General features: G+C 48.5%; 1 protein-coding gene across 6 annotated transcripts in view; it reads left to right on the top strand.

Annotated features, from left to right (window-relative positions):
- Positions 1 to 19,863, top strand: part of MEP1B (meprin A subunit beta) — a 52,635-nt gene extending 32,772 nt beyond the window's left edge. For 3 of the 6 annotated variants that reach the window (XM_032952587.2, XM_076066690.1, XM_032952586.2), the window contains exons 4-15: positions 1,088 to 1,125; positions 2,083 to 2,167; positions 3,364 to 3,481; positions 7,872 to 8,050; positions 8,732 to 8,950; positions 9,980 to 10,132; positions 12,390 to 12,599; positions 13,206 to 13,679; positions 14,730 to 14,906; positions 16,109 to 16,283; positions 17,814 to 17,994; positions 19,372 to 19,863. In XM_032952587.2, coding sequence (XP_032808478.2) covers positions 1,088 to 1,125; positions 2,083 to 2,167; positions 3,364 to 3,481; positions 7,872 to 8,050; positions 8,732 to 8,950; positions 9,980 to 10,132; positions 12,390 to 12,599; positions 13,206 to 13,679; positions 14,730 to 14,906; positions 16,109 to 16,283; positions 17,814 to 17,994; positions 19,372 to 19,401 — 2,039 coding nt within the window. In that variant the 3' untranslated portion in view covers positions 19,402 to 19,863. The remainder of the gene's footprint in view (positions 1 to 1,087; positions 1,126 to 2,082; positions 2,168 to 3,363; positions 3,482 to 7,871; positions 8,051 to 8,731; positions 8,951 to 9,979; positions 10,133 to 12,389; positions 12,600 to 13,205; positions 13,680 to 14,729; positions 14,907 to 16,108; positions 16,284 to 17,813; positions 17,995 to 19,371) is intronic. The other 3 variants (XM_076066693.1, XM_076066692.1, XM_076066691.1) reach the window with 1 other exon arrangement.
- The last annotated feature ends 1,482 nt before the right edge of the window (positions 19,864 to 21,345 follow it).

Genomic DNA, 21,345 nt, shown 5'->3' on the forward strand with positions numbered 1-21,345 from the left:
CATAAGTCATTTTTTATTATTATTATTATTGTACACGCTTTTATTTAATTCAACTCTGTCTGTTGTCATATCCTCAAATCTTGTAACTCAATTTTTACCCACTTCCCAATGTGCTATCGACAGCAAACTTGATATACTTAAGTCATACTGGTGACAATACTATATTCTATCACAAAAAAGAAAAATATATATTTTAAAACAATCTTTTTTATATGTTATGTTTCGGCTTGGGTCTTTTTGTCCACGCTCAACTCACGTTGGCTGTAAATCACCACGGTCCCTTACGTTATGGCAAGCTTCGGAGTGGTAGAGTTCTGCCATTACTCGTACGGTACATTTCATGAAAGCGTGTTTTTAAAAAAAGTATTTGTAAAGACTCAAGGAGACTATCTTAATTTTAGCATATCATGTGTGACGTAAGCTACTCTGGCAATCCGACCCAGAGTGCGACTTTTAACACATTTACTGTCAGGTACCACCAGGCCAGTTCAGAACACACACACAACAGCGGTTCATGTAATAATGCATGCATCGACTGTCTGCAGGAGATCCCGGACGAACAAACCCCAATATTTTGTAGATAATTTATTTAACAAAAATTTGTATCACAAAATATACAACACACCACTCCTATAATCCACTACTCCTGTAGTCCACTACTCCTATAATCCACCACTCCAAAATCCAACACTTCTATAATCTACCATTCGTATTATTCACCACTCCTATAATTCACCACTCCTATAATCCACCACTGCTGTAATCCACGACTCCTGTAATCCACCACTCATGTAATCCACCACTCCTGTAATCCACCACTTCTATCATTTACCAGCCCTGTAATCCACACTCCTATAATCCACCACTACTGTAATCCACCACTCCTATAATCCACCACTCCTATAATCCACGTGTGCCGTATCGGGTTCCGCGCATTGCGGTCGTGGGCAACATTGGGCAGATTAACGCAGCCTCCACTGTGCACCAATCTCCACCCACCCCCACGGTTAGCAGCACGTCACCTTCTCCGTTGCTCGCTGACTGCAATGTACGCGGTGTCGGGCTGATTGTGTGCGATCGATTACAGATATGAACCTGATTGAGGGAGACATTGCGTATGACCAGGTGAGTAGATTATTCTTCATGCAACTTAATTTGCCTTGCCGTACGTTTAGTTGTGGTGTGATCTACATCGCACGTACCACCTTGTTAGGATTGTTAAGTTGTTTATGAAAAGAAAGCTTCACAGTTCATCGGATTCCTCCTGCAGTCTAAATAAAGATGCTGCTCCTGATGATTGCCCATTCCGCACGGGGCACGTCCGCTCGTAGTGTAACATCGTGAGTAAGATGGTCAATGTGACGTCGTGCATGGCTGGGTAAATGAGAAACAGCAAATCGTCGCATCTCTACTGCGACAACTTCGCCAGCACCCTCCTCACACGGAGTCTTGAGACTCTCCTGGGTTAAACACGCACAACGATGTGAATAATGTCAACGCTCGTTAATTGGCCGATGACTCAGCTTCATGACTAGAGGACCGCAGAGCTTGGGAAATTGTTGACGTCGGCTCCCTCGCCGCGTGGCTGTTGCCCTCCCCGCTCGTCTGTGGTTCCTCCTCGCCCCCTCTGCGTCGTTCGCTGCGTCCGAGTGAGAGCGGCGCCGTGTTGCGAGTCGACGTTTGTCACGAGTGCCATGGGCCCAGTAGCGTCGCTCGCTCGCGTGGGGTAGGCAGGGGGTGCCTTGCCCTCCCCCCCGTGGCCAAAGCTATGAGTTGGGGGCCCCCTTGACACCCACCGCGAGATGTGTTTTCAACAACAGTGTGAAAGAACAAAAATTCAAAACGCGGTTTGAATAAATTGTTTTCATGAAAATGCTTCATGATGTGATGAGGCAAGGGGAGTCGCGATATATAATCGCCTGAGTGCGATAGTGCGAAACAAATCACAACATTGGGGGGCCCTACTTGACCGATTTTCGCAGCCCCCGAAGCTAATCATGTCGTTGACTACGCCACTGCGTGCGCCGCAATGTATTCTGGATGCGCCCTGTGTGTGTGGCTGCGTGTGCTGTGCTCTGTAAGGTGTATGCAAGAGGTCGAAGTGCAGTCCGTGATGACCGCTACCGATGGCCCAAAACCATCCCTTACTACCTGGACATCAGCCTTGGTCAGTCGCGCCGATTTCCCAGTGCCTTCGACGCATTTCAATGGTTGTGTTTTTATTGCGACACAATGCGAGCTCGGTACGATACGCCAATAAGTGGACGTATTTGACACATGGCCTTCTGTGTGCGTGTATATATATGGGTGCATTAATTGCTCCAAATCTGTCTCGTGTTTCCATAACTTGCAATTCATGTTTGTAAGATGACCAGAACACCCATTACAGCAGAAACATTCGGTGGTCATTTAGACCACCGACTTACAGAGTTAATAAAAAAAACGTGGCCACCATCCCAACAGGCAGCATTGAAACAAGGACACAGCTGTACACCGATTTCATTCGTATTAGGACTCATCAGTACGGTACATTCATCAACGTTAGCTGTTGCCGTATGCCTCTGGGAACCTCGTATGTGGAGGGGCCTCACCTCCACGCCCCATGAGCATCCCTCAAGACAACGATATTTTGCTCCGCTTATTTTTCTGCTACGATGGGTGAACACGATACACGCCTCTGTTCACCCCTTTTGGACTGCGGCAGATAATTGTGGAACACAAAGACGGTGAAGAACAGCGGAGATGCTGAAGTGTTTGTTTCTGGCAGGGCTGCCACCGTCTCCTCTTTTTACAACACTGCGCAGTTTATTGCAACAATAAAGTTCAACGCAACAACGCCAGTGCCAGATCTCTGTGCAAATGTTTTTTTTATTAAACTATTTTTTTATATTAGCAGGCAAGGTCCACTGAGCTGTGTAGCTCTTTTTTCAGAAGCAACATGGCCACAAATGATAGTCCAACGAAGTGGCTTATCACCTGAAAACGATGGCAGCAGCCAAACACTCTAAACGCGTGATTCTAAATATGGAGGGAAAACCGGAGGACTCAAAGAACAATCCGCATGACCACGGGGAGAACACGCAAACTCCAAATATGCAGCAGACGTCAGGGTTGGGATCGAACCCACGACCTCCTGGATACGAGGCGAGGTAGTTAACATATATCACTGCCTTGGTGCAAATCAATACCTGCCAGCCGTACACAGACGCCAATTGCCGGACAGGTGGCAACCCTTGCATCTTGCCAAGTGACAACTATCTCGGGGTCTCCAACGAAGGCGGTGGTGCAATGCGAATGTCGTGTATTGAGTAAGACCAAAATGTATTTATGAGCAAGGGTTTGGGTCTGGATTTGTACATTTAGACGTGAATGCCAAGGGCGTTATTATGCAAGCGTTTGAGATGTACCGACTCAAGACCTGTATCGACTTCAAGCCCTGGGCTGGCGAGCGAGAGTACATCCAAGTCATCAAAGGCAGCGGGTAACTCTCTCACTATCTCACGTTTCACCACCACCACCACCATTGTCAAAGACAAAGATCCCCCGTATAGCATTCACAGACTTCTTGGTTCTTACGGTAAAGTCACGTTGAAGGGAAACAATAAAATAATAATATATATATAAAACAATACAATTCTCACGACGTTTCGACTGTAACACAAACAGTCATCATCCAGTGTGAAAAACCAACGGCAAGAAGCATTTGAAAGAAGTGGCGGTTTGTATTTATTAATTTATTTGCAAACGGTTTATTTATTTTTGGCAGTGTTTGCATTTATTTATTTTTTAAACGTTAGCGCCACGGATAGCGATTTGTCAGTTTGTTTAGAAGGACGAGTCCATCTATGTTCGGAAAAGAGGAGGGGGGAGACGAAAATTTAATGTATGCTGTCTGAAAGCCACCGTAAGCGTGAACAATCAATTAAGACCGGAAATGGTTTATCAAATCCTTCCAATGAATACTAAGCCAGAATCCATCTTCTCGGTTGAAATTGTTTCTGTGTTTGTATATGTGGATAGCCTCATGAACGAATCTCTCATGGTAGCCCGATGGCTTGCAAAGAACCTCTGTCTTGGAGAAGTCAATGTCATGTGAGCCTACTGAATTATAACAGTGATCTGCCACGGCCGAGGTGTTGGTCCTACCGTGTTTAAGGTCTGCTTTGTGTTCACGAATGCGGTCCGAGACATGTCGTTTGGTTTCTCCAATGTAACTACTACCACAGAGGCAACTTAGTTTGTAGACACCAGGGTACTGTATGTCCAGATTCACATCTTTTACAGACGGAACCAGATCACGGATTTTATGTAATGTGTTGAAACGGACCTGGATCTTGTGTTTATTCAAGATTTTGGAGATTTTTTGTGATCCCCGCAATGTAGGGTAAATTGATGGTTTTGAAAGGCTCCTCAAGAGGGTCCTTCATGGTTTGAGTGATAGCTTTGCGGATTCTATAGTCGGAGTAACCATTAGCCTTAAGAGCTTGGTGTACATGCTTGAGTTCACTGCCTATGTGTTCCTGGTCGGATATGCATTGGGCTCTATGGTGCAGAGTCTTGATGAGAGAATTCTTCTGTGATGGATGGTGGTGGGAATCCGGTTTCAGATAAGCATCCGTATGGGTAGCTTTCCTGTAGACAGAGTGGCTCATTGAACCATCAGGTCTCTTTTTATTAGGACATCCAAAAAAGGTAGCTTGCCATCTTTTTCGACTTCCATGGTAAATCTGATGGCTGGGTGTATAGAATTGATGTGGTCGAAGAATTGGTCTAGAGCAGGCCGGCCATGTGGCCAGATGACAAAAGTGTCATCCACGTACCTCTTCCATAAGGTTGGGCGCAGAGTGGCAGTCTGGATGGCGTCAGTCTCAAATTTTTCCATGAAAATATTGGCTACAACCGGAGATAGGGGGGAGCCCATTGGGGTGCCCTCAGTTTGTTTGTAGAAAGTTCCATTCCAAGTGAAGTATGTATTGGTTAAGCAGTGTCTCACCAGGGGGGGGGGGGTACCTCAGTGTTTAGTCCTTGATGAACCAAGTCTTCAATGATTGCGATGGTGTCAGGTACAGGAACTTTGGTGAATAAGGAAACTACATCAAAACTGACAAGCAGGTCGTCTGGGGACAGGGAAATACCCTTGATTGTCGATACCAGGTGAGTAGAATTTTGTACCGCAGAGGTGGTTTTTCCAGGGAAAGGCCGCAGGATTTCAGACAGAGAACGAGCCAGTTTGTAGGTGGGGGAGTTGATCATAGAGACGATGGGACGAAGGGGTGTATCTACTTTATGTATTTTTGGTAAGCCGTATAATCTTGGTGGCCTGGCAGCAGAAGGTTTCAACGAAAACTGTGTAGTTTGATCAATTAATGCGGTTGAATCAGAAATTATTTTGTTGGTTTGTGTGACGAGGCTGTTGGTGGGATCTCTTTTTATTTTTGTATAGCTACCATCGTTGAGTAATTATTTAATTTTGTTGTTATATTCTATTTTATCCATGATGACAGTAGCATTGCCCTTGTCGGCTGAGAGGATTACAATGTCATTCCTCTTTTTTAATTTATATAATTCAAAACGCTCATTTTTCTTGAATAAACACAAGATCCAGTTCCGTTTCAACACATTACATAAAATCCGTGATCTGGTTCCGTCTGTAAAAGATGTGATTCCGGACATACAGTTCCCTGGTGTCTACAAACTAAGTTGCCTCGGTGGTAGTAGTTACATTGGAGAAACCAAACGACATGTCTCGGACCGCATTCGTGAACACAAAGCAGACCTTAAACACGGTAGGACCAACACCTCGGCCGTGGCAGATCACTGTTATAATTCAGTAGGCTCACATGACATTGACTTCTCCAAGACAGAGGTTCTTTGCAAGCCATCGGGCTACCATGAGAGATTCGTTCATGTGGCTATCCACATATACAAACACAGAAACAATTTCAACTGAGAAGATGGATTCTGGCTTAGCATTCATTGGAAGGATTTGATAAACCATTTCAGGTCTTAATTGATTGTTCACGCTTACGGTGGCTTTCAGACAGCATACATTAAATTTTCGTCTCCCCCCTCCTCTTTTCCAAACATAGATGGACTCGTCCTTCTAAACAAACTGCCAAATCGCTATCCGTGGCGCTAACGTTTTAAAAAAGAAATAAGTACAAACACTGCCCCAAAATAAATAAATAAAGCGTTTGCAAATAAATTAATAAATACAAACCGCCACTTTTTTCAAATGCTTCTTGCCGTTGGTTTTCACACTGGATGATGACTGTTTGTGTTACAGTCGAAACGTCGTGAGAATTTTATTGTTTTATATATATTTTATTATTTTATTGTTTCCCTTCAACGTGACTTTACCGAAAGAACCAAGAATATGAATCACTGCAGTCACGAAAGCTTTAAATCAAAACATTCACAGACTGTTGGGGCAAGTGCTGTTAGCGAGCACCTATGAAGGCCGGCACGGTACACGAGGGGGTGGGTGGCCAGCACCATGACCTACTGCCTTCGTCTCCCCAGTGTCGATGTTTACACACCGCACCAGGCACTCATTTGAGGCTGAATTGACCTAGGGGAGGCCCAGAACCAGTTCAGATAATTGTTACTGGTGTTGGCCGTGAGCGGGAATCGAACTTGGGCCGCCGGGTTCGTAGCACAGTGCGTTAACCGCTACGCTAACGTTCTCCACACCACCAACATCGTCATCATCACCATCGTCACCATCGTTCGCCATGATCCATCCACTGCTAGATGGCCTGAAACCCCCGCCACCTCTCGCGGATCGCGAGAGGAGGTGGTGGCACCCACGCACGAACTGATCTCATCACTCCATCTCCCCAGCGGTTGTCCTCTCAGACGCTTTCCATTCCTTGGCTGCCGCTCCGTTATTAGTCTCGACCGTCGACTATTGTCCCTTCTGGCCACGACGCGTCCCGCCCCAGCAACGCTCACTAACCCTTCACAGTGTGGACGATGTCCATCGCCCTGCCTGTGCTCTCCAATCCACGCGTTCCTCTCTCTGTCTTTCAACGTAACTTCAAGCATGCTTGGAATTTAGCTCATCTTCTCCGTACACGTAAACGCTGCCCATCACACACAGTACCACATTGGAGGCGGCGCAGCTGCTTGGAGGCTCACGCACGCACCCTCCCTGGACGTGAGCCCATCATCACTCCTGCTGCCACCTTGTTCCGTAGACTGCCACACCGCAACTTCGTTAATTGTGGATCCCAGTGAACGAAGTTACGGTGTAAATTTTTGTAATTCGTCGAATGTGGATTGTGACGCCAGCGCACAATGGCCGACTGCTCATGTAAAACGACGTCATACAACTGCATTTGCAAATGTAATTTGTAACTTTCATCCCTACCCACATTTTAATGTGCAATTTTATTGAGCGACTCTGTGTTGTCTTGGTGTGGTCTGGGTCTGTTCTAGCTGTTGCTTTGCTGTCTTTCCCAAGCTTGGGAATTGGTGTACTTATGCAATTCGAACTTATATACTATTTTACATATTCATTTTTTGTGATTTTATTACCTTTTTATACTTTGCACTCCTATCGTTTTATTTATCGTTTGGCGTTGTAACCTTCTGACCCTATGCCCCGACTAGACATCTGTGAAAAAGAGCTTCATAGCTCATCGGATTTCTCCAGGATAAATACAAATTCTCACTCTGACTATTTGGAACCCTTAACGTCCACCGCCGAGCGAGTCGGATGGCGTGCAAGGTTTTACAGTGAATGTGCGTGGCAGCATTAGCCAAGGCGGCCTACGATCCTTGAACCTCCGCTAGGGGCCGCGGGGCGTGCCACCGTTGGGCCGCGTCGACACCCAGCTGAGATGTGCCGCGGTCGCCGTGTCCCACAGGTGCTGGTCCTATGTGGGCAACCTTCACTACGGGAAGCAGGAGCTCTCCATCGGCGCCAACTGCGACCGCCTGGGCACCGTGGAGCACGAGTTCCTGCACGCGCTCGGCTTCTGGCACGAGCAGTCGCGCGCCGACCGTGACGACTACGTCACCATCGTGTGGGATCAGATCCTGAACGGTGAGGGCCCGGGCACGGCCTTCGCTCCGAGCAACGACTTTGAGTGACTCTCTCCTTTCTCTCTGTCTGTCTCTGCTGCTTTCTTCACACTGCTCCACGTTGGGAATCCCCTCCCATCGTCATCGTCATCCTCGTCGTCCCCTTTAACCTCGCCCATTTAATGGGCGTATGTTGAGCTTCTTTTGCACTGTACGTAGTGAACCGCGCTAATCGGAGGTGCGGGGGAAGGATAAAAAAATCAACACAAAAAGCACTTCAAAAGAAGTCAGTTTTCAATTTTCTGATTTAAAAGTGCATAGTTACAGTGTCTTCCTAGTATCAGAAGGAAGAGCGTTACAAACGGCCGCAGAAGCACATCTGAAAGCGAGCGATGCAGTGACCGTCTTTAAAAACTCATATCTGCATATTACGACATCGATGCTCGTGCTGTTTGTGGCTGGACACTTTACGGTTTTGGCCTTGGGTGTGTGCTCAGCAGCTATGTTAACATCCATCTCAGTGTACTAGCTCTCGAGTGTGGCGTTCGTGTCCCTCCGTGTCTCGTTTTCTTCAATTTCCCCTCCCTGCTCCTACACGCACGTGTCCCATCCAGCGTTCTCGCCCGGAACATCCGCATGGGCTGTGATTGTAATGGTGCCTGCGCACTGTGTGAACCGCATGGTGCGTGGTTGCGTTTCGCAGGCAGGGAAGGGAACTTTGACAAGTACGAGGACGACGTGACGGATCTACAGAACGTGCCCTACGACTACTCCTCCATGATGCACTACGGCGCCAGCGCCTTCCAGAAGGCCGAGGAGCCCACCATCGTCACGCGCATCCCCGACTTCATGCAGGTCATCGGCCAGCGCTCCGACTTCAGCAAATATGACCTCCAGAAGCTCAACCGCCTCTACAACTGCAGTGAGGGGCGCGCGGACGACGGGGGGTCGGTGGTGCGCGGACGGCTGAGGCCTCACGCGGGGCGAAGGGAACGTCGACACGCGGTGACGTCTTCTCTATGGTCACACAAAACTAGTGTACAGATCCTGCCACGTCGCACACTCCCCACTCCCGTCGTCATCATCGTCTCTTTCCCCGGGCTCTTATAACCATCATAATCACAATAATAACCTCGCTCAATTCACAAAACGCGTTGACTCTCATACGTCACAACGTTGATAATGCTGTTTGTTTCCGGCCGCTTGACGCTCTGGGCCTTGTGGGCCTTGTGCTCGACAACCGTAAACATAATTGTCAATAATCAAAGAATGGAAATGTAACCACCTTGCCGTAGCGTCACAGCACTCCGGCTAACCAGGAGACGACGGCCACGGCGGCCACGGGGCGTGGGTGGTCGATTCACGACCGTTCACGCGATCCGCCAACTTCCCTCGCTGCCTCTTGTGTCCCTCAGCGTAGCCACCTCCGCGATGCGGCGTTTGCCGCTCGTTGCAAAGTTTCGAGGTTTGAACCCGGCATGCCTGCCCCGATTAATGCCACGGGCATGTAAACCGTGAATACTACACGCGGTCTGCTTGACAGTGGGCGTTTAAGATCCCACGACGCCACTCCAAACGAGCAGTAGGCCAGGGTCCAAATTTAAGGTCCACTGGGACTACATAGCTCTTGTTCAGAAGGAACTTGGCCATAAATGATAGCTCAAAGAAGTTGCGTATCACGTGGAAATATATCAGCAGCAGTGGGGGGTAGGGGGAGGGGGAAACTGGAGGGCCTGGAGAAAAATCTTCGCGACCACAGGGAGAGAGAGAACATGCAAACTCCAATTATACAGGCGTCAGTGTTGGGATCGAAGCCACGACCTCCTTAATACCAGACGAGGTAATTAACACCTCACCACCGGCCTTGGTAGGTGCTCGCTAGCTGTACTTGCCCCAACAGTCTAAGGCTCTCGGGGAGAATCTTTGTCCTTGTCGACTCTGTGTCGAGCAGCTCGATCGCTTGCGTTCATGGAGCAGTGCAACTTTGAGGAGCTCAACATCTGCGGGATGATCCAGGGAGCCGGTGACACGCTCGACTGGCAGCAAGTCACGTCCGCTGTCAATGGACCCGCTTCAGACTTCACTCACCTGACAAGTTGCCCGGGTAAATATATCACGGCATTGTTTAATTGGACCAACCCCTGTGTGGCTCTCGTAGCGTCAGCTAAAGCCGAGAACTCAAATCCTTGTGTATAAGCCCCAGTCCCCCATAGAGGTCGTCGTTGTGCTCGCGTGGCTGTAAATGAGCGAAGTCGCGCGTTTCTCATCTGGCAGCTATTTAATTTTTATTTCAGCAGGTAAGGCTCAGTGAGCTATCTAGCTCTGATTCAAAAGCGACCTCACCACAAATGATAGCTCAACAAAGTGGCTTATCACGTGGAAATGTATAGCAGCCAAATACTCTAAACACATGTTTATAAATCTGGAGGGAAAACCGGAGTAAAATGCACGCGACCACGGAGAGAGAGACGTGCAATCTCCAAATAAATGGGCATCATGGTCAGAAATGAACCCACGACCTCCTGAATACCAGGCAAGGTAGTTCACATCTGGCCACCGCGGCGCCCTACAAATAAATAAGTGGGCTGTCCAATATGAGGATTGAGCAATTTCTACCACTGGCTCTGCCGGGCTGTAAAAGGGAGATGAACACTGCCTCGATGCTCAAATGAGCAGCCAGACATCACCTTGACTTTGACTAAACAATGGGGAATCTGAGCCGTAAGGATGGGTTCAAGGACTCTTTAGAGATGCAAATGGTGCTGGAAGTGTCGTGTGAGGAGACTGGACGGGAAGTGTCAAGTGGAGTAAGTGGGGAAGGAGGAGGGAGTGGAGGAGGACGACGTTGCATTGTTTATTACCAGCTTCATACATGAGATGCACAGGTTTTAACATGTTTACAAGTAAAATTATAACTTGTACACGTGAATATTAATGTTTGACTATGCCAGATAGTGAAGGTCTTACGAAATAAATTTGGCAATATCAATCGGTGTTTAGAGCAATTTCAAAACATTCCCCGAATTTAATTTCATAATGCACCCGCTTATCCAGTATGCAAGTACAAAAAGTCACAGAAAATAGTTAACTTCCCGATTCATGCAGTCTATGCTTCAGGAAGGGTTGCTGGGAACGAACGCCGATAACAACCATCGGGAGACTGCTGGTCTGGCCGTCGTCAATACAGAACAAGCCCAGCCGTGTGCATAACTCACATATGCTACATCGCCACAAATCCGCATTACACAAGGGATGGGGGCACGAGGTCAATGGGACCACTCACCTGAGTCGGGGGGAGCGAGAGGAGGGGTGGAAGGTGATTGGCCCGGGAGAGTTGAAAGGGAAAGGTACAGAGGGGTTAAAGGAAAAGCACGCTAGGTGATCGGTAATTTTGCCAGGCGACCCTCCACGCGTGCATTGGTCCGTTCGAAAAATGCCTAAAGAAGGAACAACCACGCATCTGGAAGTCCTCTACGCGTGTGCACCAACATCGCGTTGTGCCCACCTGCTTGTGGGCAGCTCGTTTCTTATTCTTCCTCTTCAGCAGGAAAAAGGTGAGGCCCGAGGCAGCTATTTAATTTTTATTTCAGCAGGTAAGGCTCAGTGAGCTATCTAGCTCTGATTCAAAAGCGACCTCACCACAAATGATAGCTCAACAAAGTGGCTTATCACGTGGAAATGTATAGCAGCCAAATACTCTAAACGCACGTTGATTTTAAATGTGGAGGGAAATACCGAAGGATCTGGAGAAGCATCCAGCAGCAATCCTGCCTTGTGCGATGCAATGCCGAGGCAGCCGTACAACCACTTATTTCCTACTCGCTCGGATTAATTATGGTCACTCATCACGTTAGATCCAATTTGCATTATGAAAACAACACGCTTTATAGGAGAACAGACTGTACTTTAATTTGTAATGTAGAGGGAGAGCTATGGGAAGGAGGTGTATGGCCTGAATATTAATTTTGCTACCGATATTCTGCACGACACTGATGATTTCTTGTAGAGTTTTGTGTTGAACTACCCACGTCTAACAGAGGCAGAGGGGGGTCTTTGCCTATAAACATCTACAAGTTCAGCATTGGTTCAAGTGATCTTGACTCTGCTGATGAGACAATTAATGTCGAAACCGGTCCAGAGTTTGATTTTAATGAATCAACGCCGCTGAAGTAATGCACTCTCGGAAGGCCTGTTGGCTGATGGGATGTGTATAAAATACCGTTTATGGTTGATATGGCGAGATGGCTATGTGAAGGAGGCGTATCGTCTACCTATTCTTTTTTTTACATTCTCCATCGGACGTTTAATGACGTCGAGCGGTGTTGGACGGTCGTCTCTGCGTTGGGCGGTCATCGTTGCAGGGAAGGGCAGCTTCATGTTCATGAACACCTCAGTGGGCACCAACGGGAGCCGTGGGCTACTCGAGACGCGGACGCTGGTTCCAAAGCGCCAGCAGGACCAATGCCTACAGTTCTACTACTCCGGCAGCAGTGGGCAGCGTGGGGACAAGCTCGGGGTCCACGTGCGCGTCGGCAACTCCACCGAGCTCAAGGAGGTCATGGGGGTCACTGGTAACGACGCAGACCAAACGTTGCGGCTCGACGCCTCGAGGCACTCGTTTCATTGCAGCCTCGAACACCACACCCTGTACAGCGTGGAGCTGTCGGGTTGCTTGAGACGATCCAACACTCGCCAATTCACTCCGATCACATGCCCACTGGCAGTCAGTCACCACCTTATTACTCTTGTATCACAACTACAGTGGTGACTGTTCCTGTGAAATCCACTCGATGATTGCGCCAGCCATGTTGAGGATTCGGTCCATTGGACTCTGACTCTCTTGTCTCATCGACCACACTGTGTTCAACCACGACACTGTAGGTCACAACAGCGCACTCACCCACCCACACACTTACTCACCCACCCACTCACTCTCCCACTCACCCACTCACACACTCACCCACTTATTCCCGCACTCACCCGCTCACCCACCCGCCCACCGGTTCTGGCTGCTTTCCGTGTCTCTAGTTTCCTGCGCCTCCATGCGAAAAAAAAACGAGCGCAGTACCAATTCTCCAGTATTGTGAGATGGGATCTGCGCCACTAAAAATCAACTCGGTGCCCTGCGCGTGTGTCTGTCCCCCCGCCCCCCCCCCCCCCCCCACCGAGCATCACAGATTTCAGTGACGCTCGGTGGAAGTTTGTCTTCCATCCACTGGCAGAGACGCAGCCATTCCGCGTGGTGTTCGAAGGAGTGAAGGGTTCGGCCACCTCTCCAGGGGGCATAGCCATCGATGATGTCAGCATCATGGAGGTGAAGTGTCCCACCCACATGTGGCGTATCCAGAATTTCTCGCAAGTTCTGGCGTCGTCGCCGTCGGGGCCCGGGGGCACGATCTACAGCCCGCGGTTCGAGAGCGGCGAAGGCTACAACTTCCAGATCTCCATGTACGTCAATGGCACCAGCGACAATCCCGGGAACCTGGCGCTGTATTTCCACCTGATGAGCGGCGACAAGGACAACTCACTGACCTGGCCCTGCCCGTGGAAGCAGGCGACCATGAGCGTGATGGACCAGCACTGGGACGTCGGGGACCGGATGTCGCGTACTCGCAGCGTCACCACCGATCCGAAATACGAGGGCACCAACCGTGAGCACCGCACGCGCACAAAGACAAATGGTCTCCCAAATAGCCTTTAGTGAGCACCGATCAATGCATCAATATGCATTTAGATTTTTTGGCTTATACTCTAAATTCCCACATGATAAGCTACTTCGTTGAGTTATCATTTGTGGCTAGGTTGCTTTTAAAAATGAGCGAAAAGCTAAAACGTCCTTACCTGGTAAATAAATAACTAGTAAATAGTGGTCGTAGTATGAGCAACACGCACACCGGCACATTAATAGATGTCACCAAATTCTGACAAAGTGACAGCACCTTCCAGAACACAGGGGCAAGGCTGTTCCTCACCACATAAGGGATGCATCTTAGATTAATGTTGAATGCTGAATATTACGATCGTGCGTGTTATAATAATTGAGTTTGCATTTGTAATGCGCCGATAAAATAATAACGAAATGTCTCAGAGCGCAGTTTGCTTTAGCCTACGGGACCCCCGGATGGCAGCTGTCCCTGTGCTGCACACGGTGACTCAGCACAGGCGTGCAAGTGGCCATTCGTCTACCAGTCATGGGCGATGCTTGCTGCTGCGTGTAAACCCAATTTTAAGATTGGCAAATATCGAATCTAATGTGAGTAGGGTTGCTGACGGTCGACGTTATTAGCAGACTTTGAGATGTTTACACCACCAGCAGGTTAACCGTAGGGAGATCTCCAGCAGACTACGAGCCCTCATCTCCTGTCTTTTATGTCCTCTCACGACCCCTCCTACTTCTGGAACCTTCCAATCTGCCACAGCGATATTTAACCAAACTCTCACCTGAATTTTCAACTCCTAAATCCCCTTGCAAGCCCTTCAGCCAATCGCATGCTTGCCAGTAGCAACAAACAATCGATCACGAGTGGCCGTTCTGCCTGACCAAACCAGGATCGTTCCAGTACAGCGATTAGCCAGTGGGTAAACGCCGATGTTTATCATAACAGATCGACTTCGACGGCTTTTACACAACAACGACTAATCTCTCCCTCCAACCTCACTCTCTCCTCCCCTCCCCCACACCCAATGCGATGTCTTCACAGCTGACGGAACCACTTACTATTACTGGGACCGGCCAGACAAGGTGGGGTCTCTGGTGTCCGGTGAAAAGTACTTCCGGGGACCCGGTCTGGGAACGAGCAGCTTCATGTCGCATCACACGCTGCTCTCACGCAACTACGTCAAGGGCGACGAGCTCATGGTGCTCATCGCCTTCGCAGGTGGGCTCCCCGCCAGGCACCACCACCCACACCGGCAGAGCAAAACCGCCACTGTCGGTGTCGTGAGGAATATAGCGAACGGAATAAACGAGCATACAAGGATTGCCTCCTTCACACAGCAGAGTTGGGCTTGCTTGAACAGACGGTGAGTTTCCGGATGAGGATCCTTGCCAATAAACATCTGACAGTTTACCAGCATTGGCTAAAGCATGCCTGACTTTATGATAAGACACTGAATGTTGACATCGGTCCAGAGCTTGCTTGCACAGTATTGCACCAATGCTGTAAAAATTCCACACTCCCAGAAGGCCGTGATAGGGTTAGTGATAGGGGTAGTGATAGGGGTCGTGATAGGGTTAGTGATAGGGTTAGTGATAGGGGTAGTGATAGGGGTAGTGATTCGGGGTTGGGATCGGGGGCAGGGAGTAGCAGTGGTAGGTTGATGATGGGCTAGGGTAGAAGAGATGGGGTTGTTTTAAGGGAGGAACGGAAGCTGGTTCGTGAAGATGGTTGCTCTGTGTGCTGCAGTGGGAGTTAGTTCCAGTGAAGAGGAGCGAGATGAGAGAAGGAACGAGAGAGCGAGACTGAGCGTAGGGAGAGGGAGGCACAGAGAGGAACAGGAGAGTTTGCAGAGGTGGAACGACGAAATAACCTCGAGCGTAGTCGCTAGATGATTGTTATATTACAGTGCCGTGAATGGCTTGGGATGGCCTTCATCCATCAGTAGATTGATCATGGCTGATGATAATGCATTCATACTGCCTCATGAAAAGGGTAAAGGTGCAGGGCCTTCAACTGCTTGCTCAGGCCGTAAAAGCAAGCTCGCGAGGGTACCTGGTCTACTCTTTCACGCTGACCCCGATGCGTCGGAAGAGGTGGGCATACCCACACGTGACCCCACCCACACGTGACCCCACCCCCACGTGACCCCACCACACGCGACCTGCCCGTCGACTGCGGTGCGCCCGCATTCGCTGCCGGGTGGACAGAGGCGGCGAGGAGTGCGGTGGTTGAGAATCTTGCGCCGTTGCGACTGCTGCGCCCGCAGACCGCATCGAACTGGGACAGCAAGGCCAGCGCGCTGCCACCCTTTACCACCGCGACAGCTGCCTCTTTTGCCTCGCTGATAATTTGCATGCCAAGAAATACATACGATGGTTATTCATCTCTAATTGTATCATGATGATGTCTTGAAACTGCAGATGTGGCCCACCTGGTCGCGGAGCAACCACGCCCCTCGGCTACAGCCAAACCGCCGGTTATTCCCGGCCAGACGACACTCAAACCCGGCGAGACCAAACCTCTGGACCCGTGCACGGATGTGGAGTGTTTGAATGACGGAGTCTGCCTCGTGCAAGATGGGAATGCTCTTTGTTTGTAAGATATGCATCATGACCCCTGTGTATGCGTGTGTGTGCAATTGTGAGGGAGCGGTGGTGTAGCGGTTAGAACGCTGTACTACGAACATGGCGACCCGGGTTCGATTCCTGCTCATGGCCAACACCTGTGGTCCTGGGCCTCCCCTAGGTCATCTCAGCCTCAAATGATTACCTGGTGCGATTTTTTTAACACTTGCCCCAACAGTCTGGTAAGGCTATACGGGGATTTTTGTCTCTATCTTTTTGTGTGTGTGTGTGACTTAGGGTTGCCACCTGTCGGGGTATGACGATGATAATCCAGGGATTGGCATAGGTGTTTGGATGGCAGGAATTAATTTGTACCGAGGTCCTGTACCGGTATTGTGTTGAACTATATTACAGCTTAGCCTTCGGCTGCCTGAGAAATGTGTACGAGTTTGGTCTAAAGTGGGAAAGGAGGTACCCCTAGTGTTGTGCTGCGTGTGTTTTACCATCAAGGTGTCCTCTGCCAGCAGTGATTAATCTTGCACTGCCTTCTCTGTGGTCTGTGCGCGTGTGTGTACAACGGTGACAATGGTGTTTTTTCTTCCAGTAGAGCGAAATATTTGACTAAAATATCTGAACACAGCCTTAAAACAAGTCGAGAGTTATTTCTGGCTCAAATGAGCATTGAAGTGCTGCTCATCTCCTGTTTACAGCCATGAGCTAGTGGTGGAAAAATTGCACATTCCTGTGGTGGGAGTAAGTCTATCCATTGAATACCTAAAATTTAGGTTTTCCTAGGCGCTACATGGTAGAGTTACACCAGAATTATTATCATTAACCCTAAACCACCCGCCAAGATTGTCAGTTTACAATGATATTATTTATACGTGACCAATGTACTAATCTATAAAGCCCCTCGTCAGTGGCTTAACACTTAAGATGAGAGGGGAGATGTAGGAGAGTGTGTGGAGGGGAGTAGAGTGAAATGAGAGGGGAGAGGTAGGAGAGTGTAGAGGGGAATAGACTGAGATGAGAGGTAGAGTGTGGAGAGGAGAGTAGAGCGAGATGAGAGGGGAGAGGAATAAGAGTACTTGTAGGAGAGTACAGTAATTGGGGTGATTGCATGGGGGGGGGCTTTCATCCAGCAGTGGATTGATTAAGGCCAATGATGATGATGCCATTCTGTGCTCTCTTGTCTATGAGGTGTCGTGCCGGACGCTGTGGTGGCGAGATGTTAACTCCCTCTCCTGGTATGCAGGAGGTCGTAGGTTTGATCGCAACCCTGACGCCTGCTATATATTTGGAATTAGCATGTTCTCTTCGTGACCATGTGCATTTGTCTCTGGGTTCTTCGTTCTTTCCCTTCACATTTATAATCAAAATGCGTTTAGGGTAATTGGCTGCCACTCTACATTTCCACACGATCAGCCACTTGGTTGAGCTATCATTTGTGATGGCTGGGTCGCTTCTGAAAAAGAGCTACACAGCTCAGTGGGCTTGACCTGGTAACATAAGAATACTATAGTTGGTGCTTTCTAACCGGGTTGCTGTGTATGCCGTGCAGTTGCCCGCCCCTGGCTGACGGCTGGTACAAGGACGATCGCTGCAAGCGGGGCTCTGATTCAGACATCGTGATCCCCGCGGCGGTGACGGGGGTGGTGGTGTTCGTGGTGATGCTCGCCGCCTCGGGCCTCACCTTTTTCCTGCTGAAGAGGAAGAATAAAAAACGAGCTGCCCACAAGCAGGTGGGCACAACGCGATGTTGGTGCACACGCGTAGAGGACTTCCAGATGCGTGGTTGTTCCTTCTTTAGGCATTTTTCGAACGGACCGATGCACGCGCGGAGGGTCGCCTGGCAAAATTACCGATCACCTAGCGTGCTTTTCCTTTAACCCCTCTGTACCTTTCCCTTTCAACTCTCCCGGGCCAATCACCTTCCACCCCTCCTCTCGCTCCCCCCGACTCAGGTGAGTGGTCCCATTGACCTCGTGCCCCCATCCCTTGTGTAATGCGGATTTGTGGCGATGTAGCATATGTGAGTTATGCACACGGCTGGGCTTGTTCTGTATTGACGACGGCCAGACCAGCAGTCTCCCGATGGTTGTTATCGGCGTTCGTTCCCAGCAACCCTTCCTGAAGCATAGACTGCATGAATTGGGAAGTTAACTATTTTCTGTGACTTTTTGTACTTGCATACTGGATAAGCGGGTGCATTAGGAAATTAAATTCAGGGAATGTTTTTAAATTGCTCTAAACACCGATTGATATTGCCAAATTTATTTCATAAGACCTCCACTATCTGGCATAGTCAAACATTAATATTCACGTGTACAAGTTATAATTTTACTTGTAAACATGTTAAAACCTGTGCATCTCATGCATGAAGCTGGTAATAAACAATGCAACGTCGTCCTCCTCCACTCCCTCCTCCTTCCCCACTTACTCCACTTGACACTTCCCGTCCAGTCTCCTCACACGACACTTCCAGCACCATTTGCATCTCTAAAGAGTCCTTGAACCCATCCTTACGGCTCAGATTCCCCATTGTTTAGTCAAAGTCAAGGTGATGTCTGGCTGCTCATTTGAGCATCGAGGCAGTGTTCATCTCCCTTTTACAGCCCGGCAGAGCCAGTGGTAGAAATTGCTCAATCCTCATATTGGACAGCCCACTTATTTATTTGTAGGGCGCCGCGGTGGCCAGATGTGAACTACCTTGCCTGGTATTCAGGAGGTCGTGGGTTCATTTCTGACCATGATGCCCATTTATTTGGAGATTGCACGTCTCTCTCTCCGTGGTCGCGTGCATTTTACTCCGGTTTTCCCTCCAGATTTATAAACATGTGTTTAGAGTATTTGGATGCTATAAATTTCCACATGATAAGCCACTTTGTCGAGCTATTATTTGTGGACAGGTCTCTTCTGATAAAAAGCTACATAGCTTAGTGGGCCTTACCTGGTAAATAAAATTAGTTTATAGGGTTTTTTCTATTTCTCCATGAAGTAGTAGTCTATTTATCAACCTTTGAGGGATGATGGGAAACCAATCGTAGTGCACATTATGTAAGGGCATTGGCCGTACGTTGTATTAACTGTTTGCTGTCCGTGATGCGTGTCATTTACAGGCAAAGAGTCAGAATGCTACTAACTTGTGAGAGGTGAGGAGGCATTCATTCGATATCAGCCGGGATGCTTGAGTAGCTGAGTAACAAACATCGCCACTGACATTCAGAGCCAAAGGAAGAACGCAAGACCTCTGATTGAGCATTTTCCTGGGAATTGTAAATTGAAAATGTTTATCTGTTATTAAAGAGTAATTTTAACATTGTTTCCAATTGGTTAAACATATGTTAATTAATTGTACAGGCATAAGGTGTGATATTTGAAATATGCACAATACGTTTTGGGTATGAAACGTCATGTACACATGAATAGTAGGTTATTATATGTAATTGTGTGTTTTACTCAGATTGTTTAAAATTATATTTGGGAAGTGTTGACAGACAATTATGTGAGCTCAATGTTGTTGCCATAACATATTAGAAAAAAAGGCATCTATACAATAAATATGGTAATGTACACAATGGCGCTGGTAAATAATAAACTGTTTGCAATTCCTTCAGCGTGTGTGTGTTTTGTTGAAGCTATCTGTCTGGAAGATACTCGGCCTATCACTCCGGATGACAATGTGGGTGTTATCGGCTACAGTTTTGGCCTTCCTTCTTTATGCTTGCGAAACGTGGTGCCCTTTAAAGTAATATCTGCGCCGATCTGAAGCATTCAGGCTTTCCGGATTCATCCCGGATTTAACAAGACTGGATTGTGTGAGTAGCTCACAAATCCTTGAAAGACCTTACCACAGGCCTATCAGTAAACTCCTACGGTAGGTGAAGATGCGTTGACTGGGTCATGTAACCTGCATGCCCAGCCACCGAATGCCCAGCAGCTTTTTTTTTGCCAGATAGAGGGGGCTAAATGGGCACAACATGGTTTAGAGAATAGATGGCCCGATCAAGTACAGGAAGATGTGGAGCAGAGTAGACTTGCCGATGACTTGTACAAGATTTATCTCTATGGAGGTGGCGCGTGAAGGATACTACTGGCCAGTTGGAGACAGTTGCTCTCCAACAACAACGGAAGGCAGAAGAGCAATACTCATAACAAGCAGAGCACCGGGCAACTAAAATGCAGCAACTGGGCACAGTGGGGAGTGCAGGTGTAGTGGCATAGAATAGTAATGTAGCAGCATATGCGCTGGCTGCTGGCAGGGAAGGGGATCTGCAGCTTCCAGCAGCCCTAACGTCAGCAGGCTAGGTTATACACCAGAGGGGGGTCTAGGGGAAAGGTCACAAGAAGGGCACACCAAGAACCACTGGTAAGTTCTAGAAAGGGGGCGTGGCCGGGGGCGGAGCCAGGCCAGGCCCCGTTGTGTTGCTGAAATCTTCACCATTCTTCTGGTCATTCTTCTCGTCGTCTTCACCATCCTTCTTGTCGTCGTCTCCGTCTTCACCATCTCGGGGCGTCACCTGTCAGGCAGCCTACCAACTGTCCTGACTGGGTAACGTCACCGACCATAGACGAATCGTTAATCCCGATGGTGCTTGTTAGTAAAGAAGTGCCTCCAACTCTTAGTGTCTCCGAGTTAGTCACTACACAGGTGGTGCATCTGCCAGCTATACCAGTCAATCCATAACACCTGGGTCTGCCCCGTGACCTGTCAGCAGCGAGAGCCCTAAACACTTAACTTGACCTCAAGGTGCACCTAGCCTAGCACAGGCGCTGTGGTGATGTTACTGCCACTTATTGGTGAAGGGCGGTTGTTGAGATGAAGCGAGTCACTCAGCCACGCCTTTTTGCTTAAATGTCAGGGTCCAGTTCCTCCCTAACCCTGCAAGATTTAAGTTAGGGTTGGTAAATAAAGGTTTTGCATTACCGGTAACCACATGAGAAACAGTTAAATACTGGTTACCGGTTTGCGGCACACACAGAAAGCTCTCGAGCAATAAACATTAAAAAGTATATATTTTTATTTGAGTGCTTCTAACGTTGTGAAATGGTCAGGGCACTGGACTTGCAATGCAGAGGTAATCGATTCGACT

This window comes from Petromyzon marinus, chromosome 12 (assembly GCF_048934315.1).
Source record: "Petromyzon marinus isolate PM22_M1 ecotype Great Lakes invasive population chromosome 12, UKy_Petmar_22M1.pri1.0, whole genome shotgun sequence".
Lineage (NCBI taxonomy): Eukaryota > Metazoa > Chordata > Hyperoartia > Petromyzontiformes > Petromyzontidae > Petromyzon > Petromyzon marinus.